This window comes from Mesitornis unicolor, unplaced genomic scaffold (genome assembly GCF_000695765.1).
Source record: "Mesitornis unicolor isolate BGI_N332 unplaced genomic scaffold, ASM69576v1 scaffold14377, whole genome shotgun sequence".
NCBI classification, from domain to species: domain Eukaryota; kingdom Metazoa; phylum Chordata; class Aves; order Mesitornithiformes; family Mesitornithidae; genus Mesitornis; species Mesitornis unicolor.
In genome coordinates, this window is record NW_010198541.1 from 147,112 (window position 1) to 166,214 (window position 19,103).

The 19,103-nt window shown below is 43.8% G+C and overlaps 1 protein-coding gene across 1 annotated transcript; it reads right to left on the reverse strand.

Moving 5' to 3' along the window:
• Positions 1 to 325: 325 nt before the first annotated feature.
• Positions 326 to 18,794, reverse strand: FAXC (failed axon connections homolog (Drosophila); the record flags this gene model as incomplete). The annotated part of the gene is made up of 5 exons (XM_010189178.1): positions 326 to 609; positions 1,504 to 1,620; positions 6,044 to 6,261; positions 13,220 to 13,416; positions 18,659 to 18,794. Coding segments are annotated over 5 exons (952 nt in total), but the record flags the coding sequence as incomplete, so codon positions are not given.
• Between the last annotated feature and the right edge of the window lie 309 nt (positions 18,795 to 19,103).

Genomic DNA, 19,103 nt, shown 5'->3' on the forward strand with positions numbered 1-19,103 from the left:
AAATGCTCCACTTCCAGCAGGTCTGTCCCATCTGGCTGCAGGATCTGGTTTTGAACGTGAACAAAAATGCAGATAGAAAGGTCCTGTTGCCCTTTGGACCTCCAGTTGGCCCATGTGTGTTTTAAATAACTGTTTACCTTGGTTCCACCTAACAGTTACACAAAATGAAATAAGGTTGAAATAGTCCAGGTAGCACATAACAGCTGAGTCAAGCACAATGATCTCTTCCAAAGTGGTGTAAACCTCTTCCTGACCTAGAGAAGAAAAGACATCAGACTGATCCCAAGAAACAGCTTCTCTGCAAAATGGGAGATGCTTGTGCACATCACTTGCATTGTTCATGATCTCTGTACTCATCCATGTCCACATCCGAATCAAAGAGGGAGTGTCCCGTGTAATCTGTGTCAGGGGTTTGAGAAATACTGTTCCCTTCCTCATCAAATGTTTCTGTCCTTGAATAAAAACTGAAGTCCTGCAAAGGCGAGTAAGTCTTGCTTGCTTCACTGCTTTCCTCAGATTCATACAGAGTGTTATCATCATCATGCTGCCATTCTGGCCAAAATTTCCTCCTGATTCTTTCACAATACATAGCAAGGTTAATCAGTTCACCTGCAACACAGCACAACAGACTCCAGTAAATACTCCAGTCAGTAATGCTCCAACTCACCTGCTGATGCAGAAACACGTTAGCACTGCCTGGAAACAAATCGTGCAGGTTCCTTCCAAAGATGTTTCAAAATGCCAAGATGCCATCAATCAGCAGGATCAATCAGTGGCTGCTTGTAACTTCCATGCAACTTAAAACAGATACTATTGTCCTACATACAACAAGAAAAGTTACACTGGAATGAACATAAACGCATGTAGCAAAATAACTATCCCAAATTCAATCTCTACAGAAATAAATCAAGACAAGATACTAATATCCTTAGTTTTTTATAGTAAAATTCTTATTTTGCAGAAATCTGGTTTCTAAAGACAGAATTTGAACCTATCTACACAACACACTTACTAAAATACAGTGAATTTGTGTTTTCCACCACCAGATGGCAGCGTTGTCTGCAAGATAAACTCACATTTTAAAGTTTTTATATGGTCACTGGCTCACCCCTAATGTCCCCAGCCTTAGCACCTTATGCCTTATATTTATATATACGTGTATGCTTACAGTGCACATAGAGAAGAAATTACAAAAACCTTCAAAGAACAAATAAACAATAGCATATTAAAGGAAATGTGTATATGAAACCTGCACTGACAACAGCATCAGTAGGTGGATGTGTACAGAGATTCATCCATACTGCTTGCATATTTGCACCTATTGCCATCTATTTAAGAATTTTAAGAGAAAACTACATCACAGGATACAAATGCTACATCAAAGGCAAAACCAGCCTGTGATACAGCTGAAAAGCTGCTGCAGTCTTCAAGCGTCCTTACACAGCGCTCCAAGTTTTTATGTCACCAAGAATTCTTCATCAGAAATCACTCCAGCTTTCTTACCTTTGATCAGTCTCTCTGGTCGAGTCCCTGGTAGTGTCCACATTGCCTGTGCCAGATGCCCAAAGACAGTGGCATCAACAGTGGAAACATATGGTCCCATGATGTACTTCTTATCACCTGTAAATACAACAGCACACATTTCTCCACTGGATGTAATTTTTTTTGTAAACTGGGGATAGATAACATCTTTAGCATGTTTTTCTACTGAAATCGTTTAGCTGGAAAGGTTCACTGATTCAAAGACAGGGATTCAATATTGAACACTGCACTAGTTCTGTTGCATTTAAAACCTTCTCTGTAGCCAGCAGGTGCCTGAAAGCAGGATTTCCTCCTGGAGTGCAAACCCAAAATCCCGCAACCATGGTTGAAAATAAGGACTGCACTTGCTGAAAGAAGCTGGTCACCCTGTATCTTTCATGCATGCAGATCCAGTTTCAGGTTACTGATCTGATGGCACGAAAAAATAAAGTTGTGCCCAAAGCTTTCCTCTCCCATCATTTGTTCAGGCTGAAACTGATGCACTGGTCAGACTGGCAGCAATCACTCAGAAATGACCTGCATCTCCAAGAGGAGGACACAGCCATGGGCAGGGGCAAATGGGTCCTCTCACACACCACCAGCATGGTGCCCCCACCCCCAAACACTGGTTTCTATCAGGCAGGGACCAAAGACACACACACCAGGCACACAGGCAGGCAAGTGCGACAGCAGTCGCTTGGGACTGGCCTGGTCTAGGAGGCACATGAGTGCTCCACACCACTATTGTGCTTACCTCTTCGGGCAGCCCCATGCCACGGTGGTCCTAAGTGGCCACCTCAGCACAAACAGATAGATAACTACCTAAGACAGGGAAGAAAATCACGTTTCAAAGCCGTCGTTTGCAAAGAAACATCCAGTATAAAGTTGTTTCCTCGTCACAGGCACAAGACCTGGAGCAAAGACCGCACACAGGGCATGCAGGTGAAGCATGCAGTACTGCGGAGGCCAGGTCTGATGGCTGCACTGTCCCTGCCTTGGCCCAAGATGCTATAAACTCTGTGAAACATGGTACATAATTGAATTCTCCAAATCCAGTTATCCCATCTTCCCAGGACATTCTTCCCCTGCCCAGTATAAACTGCCTGTAATTCGGCAGGTTATTAAATGTTAAGAGTTATTGAGCGAGTTTAGAAAACCATCCAGCAGTAAAATGCATCAAATTCCAGAGTAGAGTACCACGGACGCTGTCATCCCCCTGTACTAAAGTGTAGCAAAGCAGTGCTCAGGAATAAGCAGCACCAATAACCTCCTCCTGTCAGATCTGATTTTACCATAGAGTTAACTCTCTCCAGCTCTTACACAGCTGCATCAATCTATTGTTTGAAAACTACACACAGGGACAATGTTGTGTCTTCTCAGTATTTATGTGACACCTAGTATGCATCAATCTCAAACACAGCTCAAAAATTGGTCTCCAAACCACAGTTACATGCCAACACTAGGGATTTAGCACACCATACAACCAGGTCTTCGACTCGATCCATAACGATGCTGTGCTGGAAGTAACATTGCTGTTTCCATTTGTGCTACAACTGAGTCAGGCAGTGAGTGAGGGATGAACCATCCCACTTCTCTGCAAACAGAGTGGCTCCCCAGGTTACTCATTTGGTCACATGAAAAAAGGAAGTTGTACCCAAAGCTCTTCTCTCCCATCTGCATCGTCAGGTGCATGGAAACAAAGGGGGAGGGGAGGAAATACAGCTGTGGTTCCATACAACTGTAATCTGGTTTTAGACCACCCTGCACCACATAACACAGCCTCAATGCACATTTCCTTCTACCAGTTCCAATTTGCTACCCAAACCTGCATTTCAAGAGTTTTCCAGAAGACTCTGACAAACCAGGTCTCATTTCTCAGTGCCTGGTTTTATGTCAGATTACACAGCGCCTGTCGCATCGAGGCTGCCGTAGTGCTAATAACCTCCAGCTGCATCCCCTGGATAATCCAACAGAACCACAGTCACCTGGTCATGCTGGACTTGGACCAAATTTGTACTGCCCAAGGATGTGACAACACAGCTCTGCTGTTCACAAATGCATGCACCAGAGGATTAAAAAGCAGCCACTTCAGCACTGGGTCAAGAAACCCCAGCAGAAGACAGGTCTGTGAGACACAGCGCCAGCAGCAGAGCTGTACCCTTCCACAGCACACACAGCCCACACAGGCTGCTGCAGGGGATTTCAACCAGCATTAGATGCCCATGTTCAGGTCAGTCTTACCTCTGTGTTTCAGCTTGGAGCATCCGTGCCCTCCACAAAACATCAAAGGCTTTTCAAAAGCTGGTTCAGGCAGCTGCTGCCCTGCAACTCCCTGCCCAAAATCCCCATTCACCCAAAAAGCCCACGGCAGGCAGACGGCTGAGAAGGCAATGACAGATTTATGGGCACTGCTCACTCACTTCTATCTTCTAAATAATTACCAAAGCGTGTATTTTTAATATACTGCTAGTTCACATGCCCAGTTCCCCCCACTTCCTTACACTACTACCAGGCAGTAGAAAACTACTACAACACAAGAAAATTACATTTGTGTTTTAAAGACTGCAGGACAGAGAGCAAGGTGGTATCAGCAGGGCCAGCTGATCCATCACAGGAGGATTAGTTCCAATTTCCACATTTATAAGAGATCTGGAAGAGTCTGTTAAGGAAGCGGGTTCATGAGAAGGAAAAATTACTCTCAGAAATGAAAAAGAGAGAAAAAAGCACCCAAGATGTGACTGGGAATGTCAAAATGAGTGTCACCAGCCTTGGCAGCTGCCAAGTTATCATTCTGAGGAAGCAGCTCTTGGAATTTAAAAGTTGTTCTTGTTCCCATGTCAGTGGTCTCTGTTAGAAAATGGAGAGCATTAAATTAATCTGACATGCCTGATGATTGACAGCTACAGTTTGGTATGTGCAGCTATTCTGCATGATAGGCATCCTTTTTAAGCTTTTAAAACTGCCCTCTAAATTAGCAGCCAAAATCCCAACTGCTTCCTCTTCTGGGAAAATACATGGGCACAGATACGTGGAGGGGAATCACACAAAGATTTTTGTGCAGGCAATAGGCTGACTGACCGCCTTTTGCTTCCCCCTGTGAAACTGGAAACTCTCCAGTCAGGCTGGAAGTCCTCACCCCATCTCCTGCCCCCATCCCAGGATGCTACTGCAGGCCACAGTTACCAGACCCAACCATAAACAGCTGCTGGAGAAAACCTGAGCATGCTGGTGTCAATGAAAAATCAATGATCTCTTTGAACTCATAGCTTTATAAAACTGTCAGTAGACTCCAGAGACAGAAGGATGCAGACTTCAAATAAGCAAACCAAGAGACTTTTACAGGTCTAATCCACTACTAATCTCCTCCTTGCCCATTGTGCCCATGCATCACATGTCTTTTTGCCACCTTGCTCCCAACCCAGCAACTCAGCAGGTTTGTTTCAGAAAACAAGGTTACAGAAAACTCTACACAGCCCCATCTAAGTCCTGTGCAAGCATCTTCCTTTCCAAAACACCTTGGAAGTCCAGAAGTATCCCTCTTTTTTTGCTTTTCCCAGCAAGGACCTGCCTTCTGCTGGGCTCTCCTCACCTTGCTCCCTCCATCCACTCCATGCTTCTCTATTTAGAGCATGTGCAATCTGTCCTCCCTCCGGAGCACAGGCAGGGAGGGATCCCTCCTGCCACCTCCCTGAACAAAGGAGGGAACAGAGCAGCCACACAGGAACCATCTCTCTTGGTTCCTTGTGCAAGGGACACACAAGGTCAAGGGGAGCAACAATCTGCCCCAAACCAGTCCCTAATGCAGATTTCACACAGGAGCACAGTCTGTTGAGTTCTCAGCAGACTGCACGGCAAAAAGCATGGCACAGACAGCTCTGGTGCAGATTTCAGCCTGAGCTACACAACAGAAATGAGGCACATGTGGTTCTAGCTAAGTGACATCAGCCTTTAGACCAACCCTGTGTGATTTAGCCACAACAACCAAAAAGCCTAAAACCACCTCTTTTGACAACACAGACCCATCTCCTATTAGCTGCGAACACCAATCAAATACAACAAAGTTCAGCCCATCAAAGCAATGGGTTTTCAAATGGCAGCCTCATAGCAATCTATCAGCCAGCCACGAGTTCCATAAGGAAAAAATGAGGCCCCCTCAAAATATAAATAAGTTGTGTCATTTGCAGAACTAAACACTACGTTTTCCTAAAATCTCATAGCAAAATGCTCTTCCAAAATAGCAGGCAAAGTTCTGCTTCTCTAGGTACACACACCTGGCAGTCAGAGAGAAAAGGCCCTTAGCCCTCTACAGACATCATCTGGCAGCAAACAGTGAGGAAAGAAACACCGTCCCTGCCAGAAAGGGGATGGCACTGAACGACAGCAGCGGCGCAGACTCTACCTACTGACAAAACAATGCTGTTTGTATACGAGATCAAGCTGCCAGAAAGCACTCGCAGTAGGTTTCACCCCATGGACAGCAGGCTGTGAAGGAGCAGAACGCGCGTAACCCACTGTACGTTACCCAGGAGGCTCGCTAGAGTCCGCATGTCCTTCTCCATCAGCGTGTACATCTCCTCCTCCGAGAAGCGGCCGATGCCGTGGCCGTACATCTCTCGCTTCACAATCCCTTTGGTCAGATGGCAGAAGATCCACTTCAGCAAGTCGCTGAAGGGGCCAAAGAGGGAAACCATCTTTTGCGTCTCATGAAGATTTTCCACCCATTGGCAATAAGTTAAAGTCCTAGAAGGATGCAAAAACACGTTATATATTATATATGCTATATAATACCCCGATAGCCCATCACCACCTTGCAAAGGCTCACATGAAGGCCAAGCAGCGAGCTTCAACGCCGAGTCCTCACCATCCCAATGGAGAGGTAGTTTCCAGTAAAGGACAGATCCTGACGCAACTCAGACAGCAGAGAAAACCGCTCTGCAATACTTACAGAGCCTGCCCAGTGCTTATCCTCTCAGTAAATCATGACTCGTTTCAAGAGAAAATGAGATTCACACTGAAATATAAAATAAAAGCTGCAGAATTCTACTGAATACATAATAAAATGCAGTGGGAAAAGGATTTATTAGCTAAAGATGACTGATTGCACAGACCTGGGGAAAACAACAACAAAACAGCCCACAAAGAAACCAGTCTTTCCCACCAATCCCTTCTCCTTGCTTTCTGTACTGCCGAAACATAGCCAAGCAGTGACTGCCCCAACACAAATATTGTGGCAGTTATTGTTCAGAAGATCTCCGCTCTCCTCAGACACTAACAATGGCACAATCTTTTAAAAATAAAGTTAAAAAATGAAGAGGTGGTGGTTATTGGATTAGTTTTCTCCTGTATTTTTTCTTCTCAAAATGCTGATTTTATGAGAGACATGTTTCTAAAGGACCCTGTTGTATTTCAGGCCATATTTCAGCTTTACTGAATGGCAAATACATTATTTTGAAACATCTTTTTATAAAAATTTGTCTTACCAGCTGAAACTTGTATCCTACATTAATTTTTGTTCTTTACCAATACTGCAGGCAAACAAAAAATTGATTTGTTGCTGCCACTGTTCAAGAAACTAAAAAAAATAAACATTAACTTTTGTAATATTTAGCATCTTCTGCCATTCTGAAGAAAGTTCAAGGGATGTTGGAAGAAGGGCTAAAGCCATCCCAAAGCAGACGTGACAAACAAGAAGCCAATGGGAGCCACTGCTCTCAGAAGCACTGAGAATCAACCCATATTCCATTATGTTTGCAGCAATTTCCAAACTGCAAAATCTAAAAGTGGATTTACGTTTCTGAGATCACATGAAAACAGGCTCACAAGGACACGGTAAACGAGTGAAGCTAGATCGAAAAGTGTAAACACCAAAAGCTGCAAAGTCATGTACACAATTATATTAAACAGTCAATCAAAATTTTCCATTTCCAATATGACCAGGGCTGTTGGTTTTGGTTTTTTTTAGTTTGGAATATGACTTCAGTTTTATCATTGTACATATTTCTAACTGCACATAATTTCCTTAGTGCTGATATGGATCACCCAACTGCAGCAAGAAACAGAAAAGACAAAGCAGTATCTCTATCTCCTGGAGAACTCCTGTGATTTTTTTTTAAATGTATGTTTTATCAAACTCCTGCATGTCAAGAATTCAGCCGTACCATCAGGGAACAACTATATTTACACCATGAAAATGTTCTAATCTTTAAGTTTCCACAGATTCTTTACTTGAATTACTAATAACATGATGTAAAAGGAAAATATTTGGCATAACAGCTGGAAAAAAAAAAATCAATTTTCAGGTCAAATTTAGAACACTCCCAAGAGAGCGAGTGAAAGGCATTTTAATTCTATTAAAACCTCCCCACTGCAGGACAATTCCTTCTGCTCAGATCGATTTCATTAAAGTCAGTAACAGCGAGACATGTGCAGGTTTTGCTGCAAATGCATGAACAGCGAAGAACCAAAATGCACCTGCTCCGTTTCTGATGGCTGTTATCCTCAACAGGTTTCTCCACAACCTCCTGCATTGTATTAACATGACCAAAGCAGCCCGTTAACATTTCACATGCTTCAGGACCACTCTTTGAACGAGGGTGTTCTGCACAACCCTTTCTCCAAATGGATGGATCAACTCAAGCCATTGGGCTGGTTTGAGCACAGCAGAGTTTGAAACAAAGCCAGATTTAGCGAGAGGCACCAGCACAAAACGGGGAATGTGAAGCCAAGCACAGGAGTGAATAGCTACTGAAACTCCAGCAGTATTAGCCTTGGCTAGGTGTGGTGCAAGACTGCCTTGCTTCAGGAACCACGGTAAAAAGGGGTGGAAAGAAGACTGGGCTGAAAGTTTATAAATCTGTTTACGAATTTGTAAAGGACGAGTGTCAGGAGGAAGGAGCCAGGCTCTTCTCTCTGATATCCAATGACAGGACAAGGGGCAATGGGAGCAAGCTGGAACATAGGAGGTTCAATCTGAATATGAGGAAAAACTTTGTTACTGTGAGGGTGACAGAGCACTGAACAGGCTCCCCAGAGAGGTTGTGGAGTCTCCTTCTCTGGAGACATTCAAAACCCGCCTGGACACGTTCCTGTGTGACCTGGTCTGGGTGATCCTGCTCTGGCAGGGGGGTTGGACTGGATGATCTTTCCAGGTCCCTTCCAACTCCTAATATCCTGTGAAAGCATAAGGGTGCTCCATAGAGCGGAACATTTCGGTAGTGGTGTTTCACAGACCTGGGAAAAGACAAGGCCTCTTGGGCAGGTACCGCTCTGAACAGGAAAAAAAAACCTCTGGTCTCGATGTGAACACTGGGAAATGATTACAGATATCTGTAAGTTATTATTTATTACTTGAATATGCCAGGAAAAATCTGCTCTTTGTCTCTCTGCAAAGACTCTCCTTCTCCAGCATGGATCTGATCAGCTTCACCCAGCAACTCCACAACATAACTCAGTTACTTTAGAAAAACAGGCCTGGCCTTGGAGAGGTACAACAAAAAAAGCAGCAGCCAAAGCAAAACAGAAAAAGAAGAGAGGAGACTCTGCTGTAGCAGTTTTTTAAAAGTCACTCCAGTCACACAAGACTAACTCATCCCTATGGACTTGCCATCACTGTTCCTCACTCCAACCACACGAGTGAGCTGGCACCGCACCAAGAACGATCAACCACATCTAGGATGGCTTTAACTTCATGAGACAGGATGAACAAGGTTTCCCACAGAGCTAATTAGCCCATACTTTAAAGCAAAAATATATTTCCCTAGCACTTACTTGCTTCCTCTAGGAGCAGAAAGTCTTCAGGGCTGGAGAGGCAGAGATCAGATCAAATGTTTAAGGATCAGAACTGCACAGGATCTGGGTAATCCTGCTTAGGCCAAACTGTCAGGCACAATCTTAAACGTTTGCTTGTCACTTTGAATGAGCAGTCACATGTCTCAGATCTCGAATTTACATGGGCTATCAAGGCAGCTAAACAGACAACCATAGAGTTTACTTCTAAAATGTTATGGTTCTGAGCTCACAAAAGCAAAGAAAAAAAGCAGGCGCAGCTTGAGAGGCAGCTAAAAGCATTTTTTAAATTGGCTTTACAAGCACTTTATTAACAGAATTCTATTCTAAGGTTCATTAGTCTGTGCTTCCTACCAAAACATGCTCCTCTGCATTTAATACCACCCATCATCTCTCTGCTCGGACTACATTACTAGAGTATTATCAACATCACAAAAGGTTAGGAAATGCCAGAAATCAGGTAGTCTACATAACCTACTTCAGCATAACTATACATTTTAAACTACAGTTAGTATTTATAGGATGGCATAACTATTTTAAATATTGGCCTGAACTGAGCATTTTGGATAACATTAACATTTCCATTTGTGCCAGCACATCTGTACAAATCTTCGAGCATAAATAAAACAATAATGAGTTAAAAAGCAATGCTGCAGGGGTGAAGCAAATCTGAAATCTAAATGTAACAGCAGCTTTGGCCTCAATACATAAATCAGGAGGGGAGATGGAGAAAGTGACTCATCAACAGCAGCTTGCCTGATTATCCCCAAACCGCCTGAACATCAAGGCAAGAGGAGGTGTTCACAAAGATGTGAACCAGGGGTTATTTTTCCTATCTGAACCTGTGCAGAGTGGAAATTCTTGATACAGAAAAGGATTATAATGAATTCATTCCAGTCGGCTGCAGAAACCCCACCTGCTGTGCGCCATCCCAGAGCAACTGGCTTTTAAGCTGCCAGTGGCATTCAAGCCTCATCGCTGTTAATAGCAGGAGAGACAATAATTGTCTTGATGTATTTAAACATACTTATATTATAAACATATTTTATGTTTAATACATGGCAAGTCTGAATACTGACCAAAGTCAGATTCATCTGTATTCCCATACTATGCTTTTCCTGTACTTGAAGCACTAATCACATATGTGACAAATATTTACACTGTGTTCTTGAAAGACAAAGCAAGATATTAGTTAAATACATATGTGTGCGTGTATATACACACACACACACACTATATATATATATATATATACACACACACACGGTTATAAATCAGTAAGGTTGTGTTTGACAATACAGCTAAACCAATCTAATGGGTTTGTTTGGTTAAGCTGCACATTCAAGGCTTTAGGTTCTTACTAAGCACATTAGTGTCACCAGCCTGTGATCCCTCTCCTGAGATTTAAGTGCCAGAAAGCACCTGGCAGCAACTGCCAGCCCTCTGGGCATCAGGAGCTGCCTGGTTTGAACGCTGTCAGGGTCACCAAGCCCAATGTGACAGCACCAGAAGGACCTGGGAATCTGACATCCCCAGCCTGTCTTACACAGAGCTCTGATCCCACTAACGTGCTGCAGCTGCACCAAAACCTCAACACCTCCTGAAGATGGCTGTGGGTGCCCCACTGGTTTCTGAGGGCCCACAGGTCACTGCAGGCAGTGGAGATGACAGAGGCCTGCATCAGATCCAGGACCTGGGGTGAGAGCCACAAAATCAGCCCATCTCCCATCTCTTCTCTGCTGACTCGGCCCATGACCCATTCAAGTAAGCAGGCTGTTTTTCTTTGGCCAACTTAAACATAGCAAAAGGCAATAGTTACGGCATTCTCCAGGGACAGGAGCTCCAGCGCCAGCTCCAAATCAGTCCTGTGCATCCTGGAGATGTGCTCTAATCCCAGCACTAATATAGGTACACTCACTCGCTTTCTGCCTGTCTGTCTGACGCTGCCAGGCATGGCAGCTCGGAGCGGAGGCAGAGTGTCCACAGGCTGAGGTTCACAATAGCCTTGCATCTTCCCAGCTCCAGCCAGAGCAGCAATTTCCACCCATAAGAGGCACTAATTGGTGAAATGAGCAATTACCTCCACAAAAGCACAACGGTTCAGGAGGAGATCCTGAGCAGCCACCAGGACTGACTCCATCCAGAGACAGCACATCACAGGATGCACTTTGCTGCTTTGTTCGATAAATGTACTATAGTATTACTTATTTATGACGAAGGTACTTTGCATGCTGCTGGCAATGAAACAGTATGAATCACATTTTGTGTCACTGCTTTGGAGGCTTGATTTTATAAACCTTATTCTGTAGAAAGGCGATCACTCCTACAAACTCCTCACTGTGGGACTTGAGGACACCTAAGCTTCTGGTGGGAAGCAGGCAGGTTCAAGAACCAACGTGAAAGTATCCCACAACCACAGATGCAATTTTGTCAGGGACAAACACAGTCCTACACAACTAAAGCCTGATTTTATTTGGGTGTAACTACAGGATGGTCAAAGTTGTTATCCAGGAATTACAGCAGTACAACTGTGATGCCTCCTAGCTCAGGCTTTGCCTAGCACAGAGAACCAGCATGGTGTAACCTCACCAACGTAGCAAGCCTCTGGTACAGTCATAGAGCATGAACATACAATAAGACTTAGAGCTGGATGTTTTACTACACTGCAGCAAAAATACATGCCTTTGGGAAACTCAACTGTGTCACTAAACAGGAAAGGCAACAGGGACATACAGGCAGATATGCACATCTCTCTTCTCGCTTGGTCTAGCTTGGGCAGCTATAATAATTGAGGGAAGAGAAATTAACAAAAAAAAGTTACATTTGCAGGCTACTTGCATCATATTTTTTATGCTATCACACTGCAGATGGGTATAACTGGTGAAGGTCACACTTCTTGGAAGGCAGCGATTATATTTCTAAATCCTATCATTAAAATCTGCCTATGTAATGCTAAAATTGTTCCCAGAAAACACTAAAAGTTATCTGAAGAACTATATGCACACATGTTGCTGCTCATCTTCAATCACAAGGTCAAAGAAAAAGCAAGTAAACGCATTCATTTTAAATCACACATTGTTTTAAAGAAAAAGTGCAACATGAACGTAAGACTTAGTACAGCAAGGACTTAAATGCATGCTAGAAAGCAAGCAATTGGGAAAAAGCCTTTTGCCTGCTGCGCACAATGCAGCATCCAAGACACCATGCCCACCTGCTACTTCTATGAATTCAGACCGGAAAGGGCACTTAAAAGCAGACTGAAATGTAAATGAGGGGATAAATCACAGGTATTCTTTTCAAAGGTGTCAGTAAAATGCATAAAGTACCAGCAAGGTTATATTTCTGTTTTCCATTCATATACATACTTCAGCTTCTCAGGATACTGTGACCAATACTGTATCCTATCAACTGGCAGCGCTGTCGACAACACATATTAACAGGAGTATGCCGTGTTACAGGAAAAGGCAATAAACCATATTGTAATCTCACACACAGATAATTAAAATCAGTAACTGTACGAACACAGTATTCCAGATTCACTACAGGCGCCGGATTTGTTTCCCCGCACCCCAAAACCACACATGTATGCAGCCATCCTGACGTTTCGCTCTTTATTAACAAGGCCGTTTCTATCTGGAGGTCACATGAAACGGGACGGAGGAACAGCCCCACTGCTGCCCCCTTCTGCAAGGCTGCAGGCGAAGGGCCTGGCTCCTTACACAGCACCACAGCTTTTCAGGGGAACTACCTCTGGCTCATACTAACATACGCAGAAAGCAGCAGTTTTCTAGGGCGAAGAGAGTTGCGAAATTAATATTTAGGTACCCAAGCTTTCTGCAAGAGTAAATAAGCATTCAGGTCCAGGCATGAGCGCAGGCGCAGAGCTGACAGCACAAGAATCACGCAAGCTTACCAGTAAAAGTGCTCCTCCACCATTCTTGTCACGGCTCTGGAAACAGCTCTTTCATGAGGACCAAGGTGTTTATTTAAATTCACTCCAAGTTTCTCTTCCAAGAAGTCAATAATGAACTCAGTGCCAGATACTTTCTTGTGATTGTATTCAATCCAAGGCATCTTCCCTTGAGGGGAAAGTTTTCCATCAAAATAGTTCTAAGAAAAAGTAAACAAACACACAGGCAAAAGACTCCCTTCAGGTTCTGTTTCAATGAGAATAAAGCTTTTAAAGTATTTTTCTGTTTTTAAAGGTCACATTATCCAACAAACTTTTTTGTTTTTCAAATTAACACTCTGGACCAGGGGTAACTGTTCAATCAGAGCAACAGCTTTACCGTACATGACAGTTCAGAAAATTATTTCCAGGTCTTGCAAGGTGCTATACACTTCTATGCTGGATGCCACTGGATGTAATATTCTTTAAGTACCCAAGTTATTTAAGGGTTGGAGATGCTCAGACCCCCTGGAAGACTGGGTCTGTTTAAAGATTTTCATCAGAGGACTGACACTTAAATTTGACCCTTGTGGCAGCACCTTTCACACTAAAAGTACTTTATAAAGATTCATTCACTACCTATCTCAGACAGCTGCATCACCTCCAAGGACAAAACAGCGCAATCCCAACTGCATAATGATGGGCATATCCTTGACTGTGCAGAAGGGAAATCTGCCTTTACATGTGCTTCTGCAACTTCGGAACTTGGAAACCTCATACACTTGCAGACACACTTGTTACAATTTGGTGTCCAAAGCTCAGCACCAGTGCATCACTGAATACTGCTGTTATCTATTCAGCATAGCACTCACACAGAAGTAGCCATGTATTTTCCCCATTTTACAGCTGGAGAAGGTGAAACACAGAGATTAGCGAATTTAGGTCTCATCTGACAGATGCAAGAGGAATTGCTTTCAAAACGTGATCAGACATTTGACTTCAATTCTCTCTTACATCTGAAGGCAGAGACTCAAGGCAGAATTTTCTTTCTTTCTTGTGATTCCCATCTTCACGACCTGTTATTTAGTGAATGAAAAATCATTTCAAGGTCTAGCTCCTAATTTGTGGAGGTTTGGGGTTAGCAGTTCAGGACTGACCTGTCTGAGTCTCGACTCTTCACCCTTCCTGACCCCCATCCAGAGAGATTCAGGTCCTCCTGCAGCAAGGGGCATGCACCAAAACGCACCTCCAGCTCATCCTGAGAGCACAGCACCCCTGGCTATTGCTCAAAATGCGGACAGGCAAAGTGCTACGAACACACGGCCGTTCCCGGAGGCTCTTCCCATGTGGATGAAAACAGTCAAAACGGGTAACGCTGCTGGGAAAACAATGCCTTCTGGCTGCAGCTTTTTCTGGGATTTCTGCCCAAAAAACAGCACAGTAGGGACACAGGATTGTATAATACCTCACCTACTGCATCTCTGTGTTGCTGAACAAAGCAACTGAACCCACCCTACTCGCATGTGTGGGTGACAGGGGGATTACTACTCTGGTCCATGGGAGAAACTCTAAAACTGCTGCTCATCTGAAATAAAGGAGGGCACTGCCCCATCCTTCCACCTTCCAAGACCTTTCCTTTATCAAAAAGGCTCTTTCAGCACTCAGACTGACTCATAGGTTTCCATAATTTCTCATTATGAATTTATTACAAAAAACATATGCCTTTTCTGGAACTATATAGCATCTCTAAACAGCACTGAGCATGGCTGGCCTAATCTTTGTTAAAACCTTTCAGGATGAGATTTCCCTTCGTCAAAACACCAATGTTTTACAGAAGCTACCAGACCTGAAGATGTGCTTATTACATATTGCAATTACCTTAGTCCATACCAAAGCAAGTTCTTAATATTCAACTGCACATTTCTTCAAGCACATATTTATATGTAAACAAACTGCGCAAAAAACTTGTTAGTACTGCATTGATATTACATTCTCAAAAAAAAACAAACAAGAGCCAAGGTTCTTACAGGAAAGTTGGTCCAGGTAAACTTAAAAAAGCCTTCTTAGGATCTTCATGTTTCATTACATACAGTTTATCAAGCAAAACAGGAAACATCTTTCAATGACCTGAGAAAACCTTAGTCCCTCGACAAATCTGTTATACTGTTCTTGTATCCACTGTTTTCAAATGGGTATTTTTAGGCTTTAAACCTCGGTATCCTTACGGCACTACTAATTGTCACCAAATATTTACTAATTTTCCACTTAAAAATTGTTCCAGCTGCAGAGCAGGAAAAAGCTATGGTATTATCATTAAAAAAGCAAATACAGCCCAACAAAATATCCCCTCATACCTCACAGGACATTTAACTGAACTGCAGCCTGCAAAGCAGCAGTAACAAGAGCTCCCCAGAACCTCATTTGTAGAGGAATTCATAAACAGAATGGCACAGGGCACTTCTGGAGTAATTTTATAGTACGATCCAGAAGAAATTAGGTTCAAAGTTTTCAATTACTGCTACGTATGCTTTTACTTTTACTTTTACTCACGTCTCTGCCCACGGAGGCTACCATCTCCACAGGCCTGGTATGAAAGCAGCACATTTCTGCTGTGCTAACTGCTTATCAGATTACATAAATGCTCAGCTCTTCATATTTGTGAGGGAATCAAAGAACACCCAAAAGATCCCCACAAGCACCTGGAACGGGCTCTTTCAAAGCAAGCTTTATCAAGAAAAGCATCAAACATTTTGAAAAACCAGCTAGGTACTATGACAGCCCAGACAGGGTGCGGCTGTCCAAATTATTTTTGATGGAAAACCTCACACCTAGAAAAGCGGCTTCAAGAAAATGTAAGGACATTACAAGAACGCATCTGCTGGGAAAAATTCAGATGAGAGTAGGGTAGGGATGTGTCACCCAATTCCACTTCTCACCTGCCATGAAAGCATGTTGTGCAACACACAGCATGTTATTCCATACTCTGATGCACTATAATAAAGTGTAAACACAAGGAATCAAAAGGGTAAAAGCAGTCTGACCACCCCGCTGCCTTTCCTTCACCCCATTTCTCAAACTCCCTTCAAAGCATCCCCTTCCTGGGAAGGTGATGACCACAGCAGGTTTGCAGGCGAGCCCCAGCACCAGCTGCCACCCGGAGTGCCACCGCTTCTCCATCACCACCCTCACTGGTGTGCAGGGAAAGAAGGTGTTTCCCACAGCCACCCAGAGGGGGGCCATTGGATGTCTCTGTCCCCTACAGGTAACACAGCCATGAGGGAACAAAATGAAAGTCTCCAGGTAGTCCAAGTATGGGAAACTTCGTAACTCCAGCTGAGAATGGTGCTGTCTGCCAGCTCCCCTACCACTTAATCCCACAGCAGCATCCGTATCTTCCTCTGCTCTAAGCCAAACACACCATCACACTCCTAACACACAGACAGAATCTGCTTCTTCCAGAAAAACAGCTGCGTTCTCAGTTCATAAGCTTAGCTCCACCTAACTTACCTCTAAAACCCTACACAGGATCAGTAAACCCACAAACACCTTAAGCAAGTATAAACCAGCACAGCTAAAAGCAGCCACCTGGCATTGCCAGCACCCACTATTCCTGCTTTTGCAACTCAAATAACATAAAACTTTACCGCTCCAGCCAGGCCAGCACTGGCCCAGACTGATCTGGCACAGAAAAGCACACACAGGAAGGGACAAGGGGGAGCTGCTGAAGGTAGGACTGTTGCTTTGGATGGTCCTGCTGACCTACACCAGCTTAGTGTCCTCACAGCTAGCGAGTAGGGAGAGAGATACACCACCTAAAAGCAGTGCTGACTGAAAATAAAGAGGAGAAGATAACTCTCTGTAAAACCCTCTCTCTCCAAAAAGCTGGGTGACTCACTTCTACCCAGCATCAGCTGTCTCAACAACTCCATCCTAAACCACACAAATGCTCAGTGTTATCTTTCAGAAGTGACCGTATCCTGCCACGACTATCTTTTATACTCAGCTTGCTTTAACCACTCTCCATCCGAGCAACCTTGATCATTGCAAAGCCCTGAACCGCATCAACTGCCATTAGAAAGAAAACATCTCATCAAAATTGTTTTACCTTCAAATGTGTAATCTCTACTCACATTACTCTGGGTGGAGAAGCAATGTGCACTAAGCCCTCTTGTTCCAATGACACGTTCAAACTTTACTATCTTGCAGGTTCTGTAAACCTAAATGAGGAAAATACATCCCACGGGATGGAAATCTCCCTCTTTAATGCTCTGAAATATCTGATTCAAATACCATTACACCACAAGATAATGCACATTAAACTCAGGCTTTTAAGAAAAATACACTAATTAGGTTCTCTTTCACTTCCTACGTAAAGGAATTTAATCAAAAAAAGCTAAATTAGTATCAACCACAAATGTATTTTTAAAAAAAAAAGCTGTATTATGGTTGGTTTTCCTCTGCAGAACACTGGACATAAAGCAAAACATCCTTCCTAACACCTTGGTACACAGCAGTAAAAAGTGACTTGAACCCACGTGGGGCACATGTGCACCTTACCCACAGCTCAGCCTCTCTGAGACATAGTAAGATGCCAAATTTACATCATTTGGGAAAAAAACAGGGGAGGAAAAAAAAAGACATTTCTTCTACCTAAGAACCTCATTATATTTATTGCCACTGTTGTATACCTTAAGTGCACTCGACGCTTTACACAAACAGAAAAGAAACCGGTCCCACGTTTCAAAGAGCTTGCATACTGTATCACTTGCTGACACTACAACAAGGTGCGCACCAGCGTCACAACTAAACCTTGACGCTAACAGGCGAGACTGCTAGATTCAAATTTCTGCTCTCCTGGCTTTCATTCACCAGAGTAGCTTGGGCTTCCCCTGCGGGAAGATGGCACAGGGTGCACCCAACCACAATTAAGGAGTAGCATTCACGACCTCTAAAAGCAATCCTGTCTTCCTTCACTGGAGGGGAAGCCACCAGTGAGGGGAGGTGAAGCGAAAGGCAAGCACGTCTTCCCAGGAGAACTCCAGAGAGAAACCCTCCAGGAAAATAAGAAATTGCAGCTGCCTAATCTTGATCTCTTCAGCATGGTGAAATTCAAAGACCATATAATGTCACGCTTTAGTTTTGGGGTGTTATTTAGCATTATATAAATGCCAGACTATTCTCCCACTGCAGCATTTCCAGCCAAGTCAGCTTCTAACATTCATTTAGCTTTGCCAGTTAAATCTAGAGCTGTTCCAGACAAATTTTAGTCAAGTCATATCTTTAAAAGGTTATACACCAAATTTAATTGGAGACATAAAAGTGTCAGTGCAACCACTTAGATGTAGGTGTGTGTTTACATCTCCCTAGGGGAGACAGACTGGTGGGGACGAGAGACGGGATGTCTATTTGCCATTTCACACAATTACAGTGAGTTGCAATGTAAAGGAAAATGGCACAATGTACCTGGTAGGGTAAATCAGCCATCCTTAAGTAAGTTTCCATTTTCAGACAAAGCGGAGATAGACTTGGAACACCATTGGTAGGCCTTGAAAACTGATGCAGTATGATGGCATCTTTTGAATCAAGCTCTTCCTCTTTCCTGTCAAAAATGAAATAGAATTAAGTAAAATGGAGAGGCACTTAATACACCAGTAGGTTAAATACTCAAAGCAGAAATCCTGGCCAAGGCAACACACACACAGCCTCCTGCAATGGGACTGCTGCAGATTTTTGACTCCTGGGATCCACGGAAATCACCGGGGCCGCCGAGGCGGGCAGAGGCTTGGCTCCCCCCGCGCCCAGGGGACAGCCGAGGGCAGGCAGCGTCCTGCACAGCCCACACGGCCGCCCTGGGCCACCTGTGGAGGCGAGCGCAGGGTACCCCTCCAGAGCCGCCAAGGGTAAATGG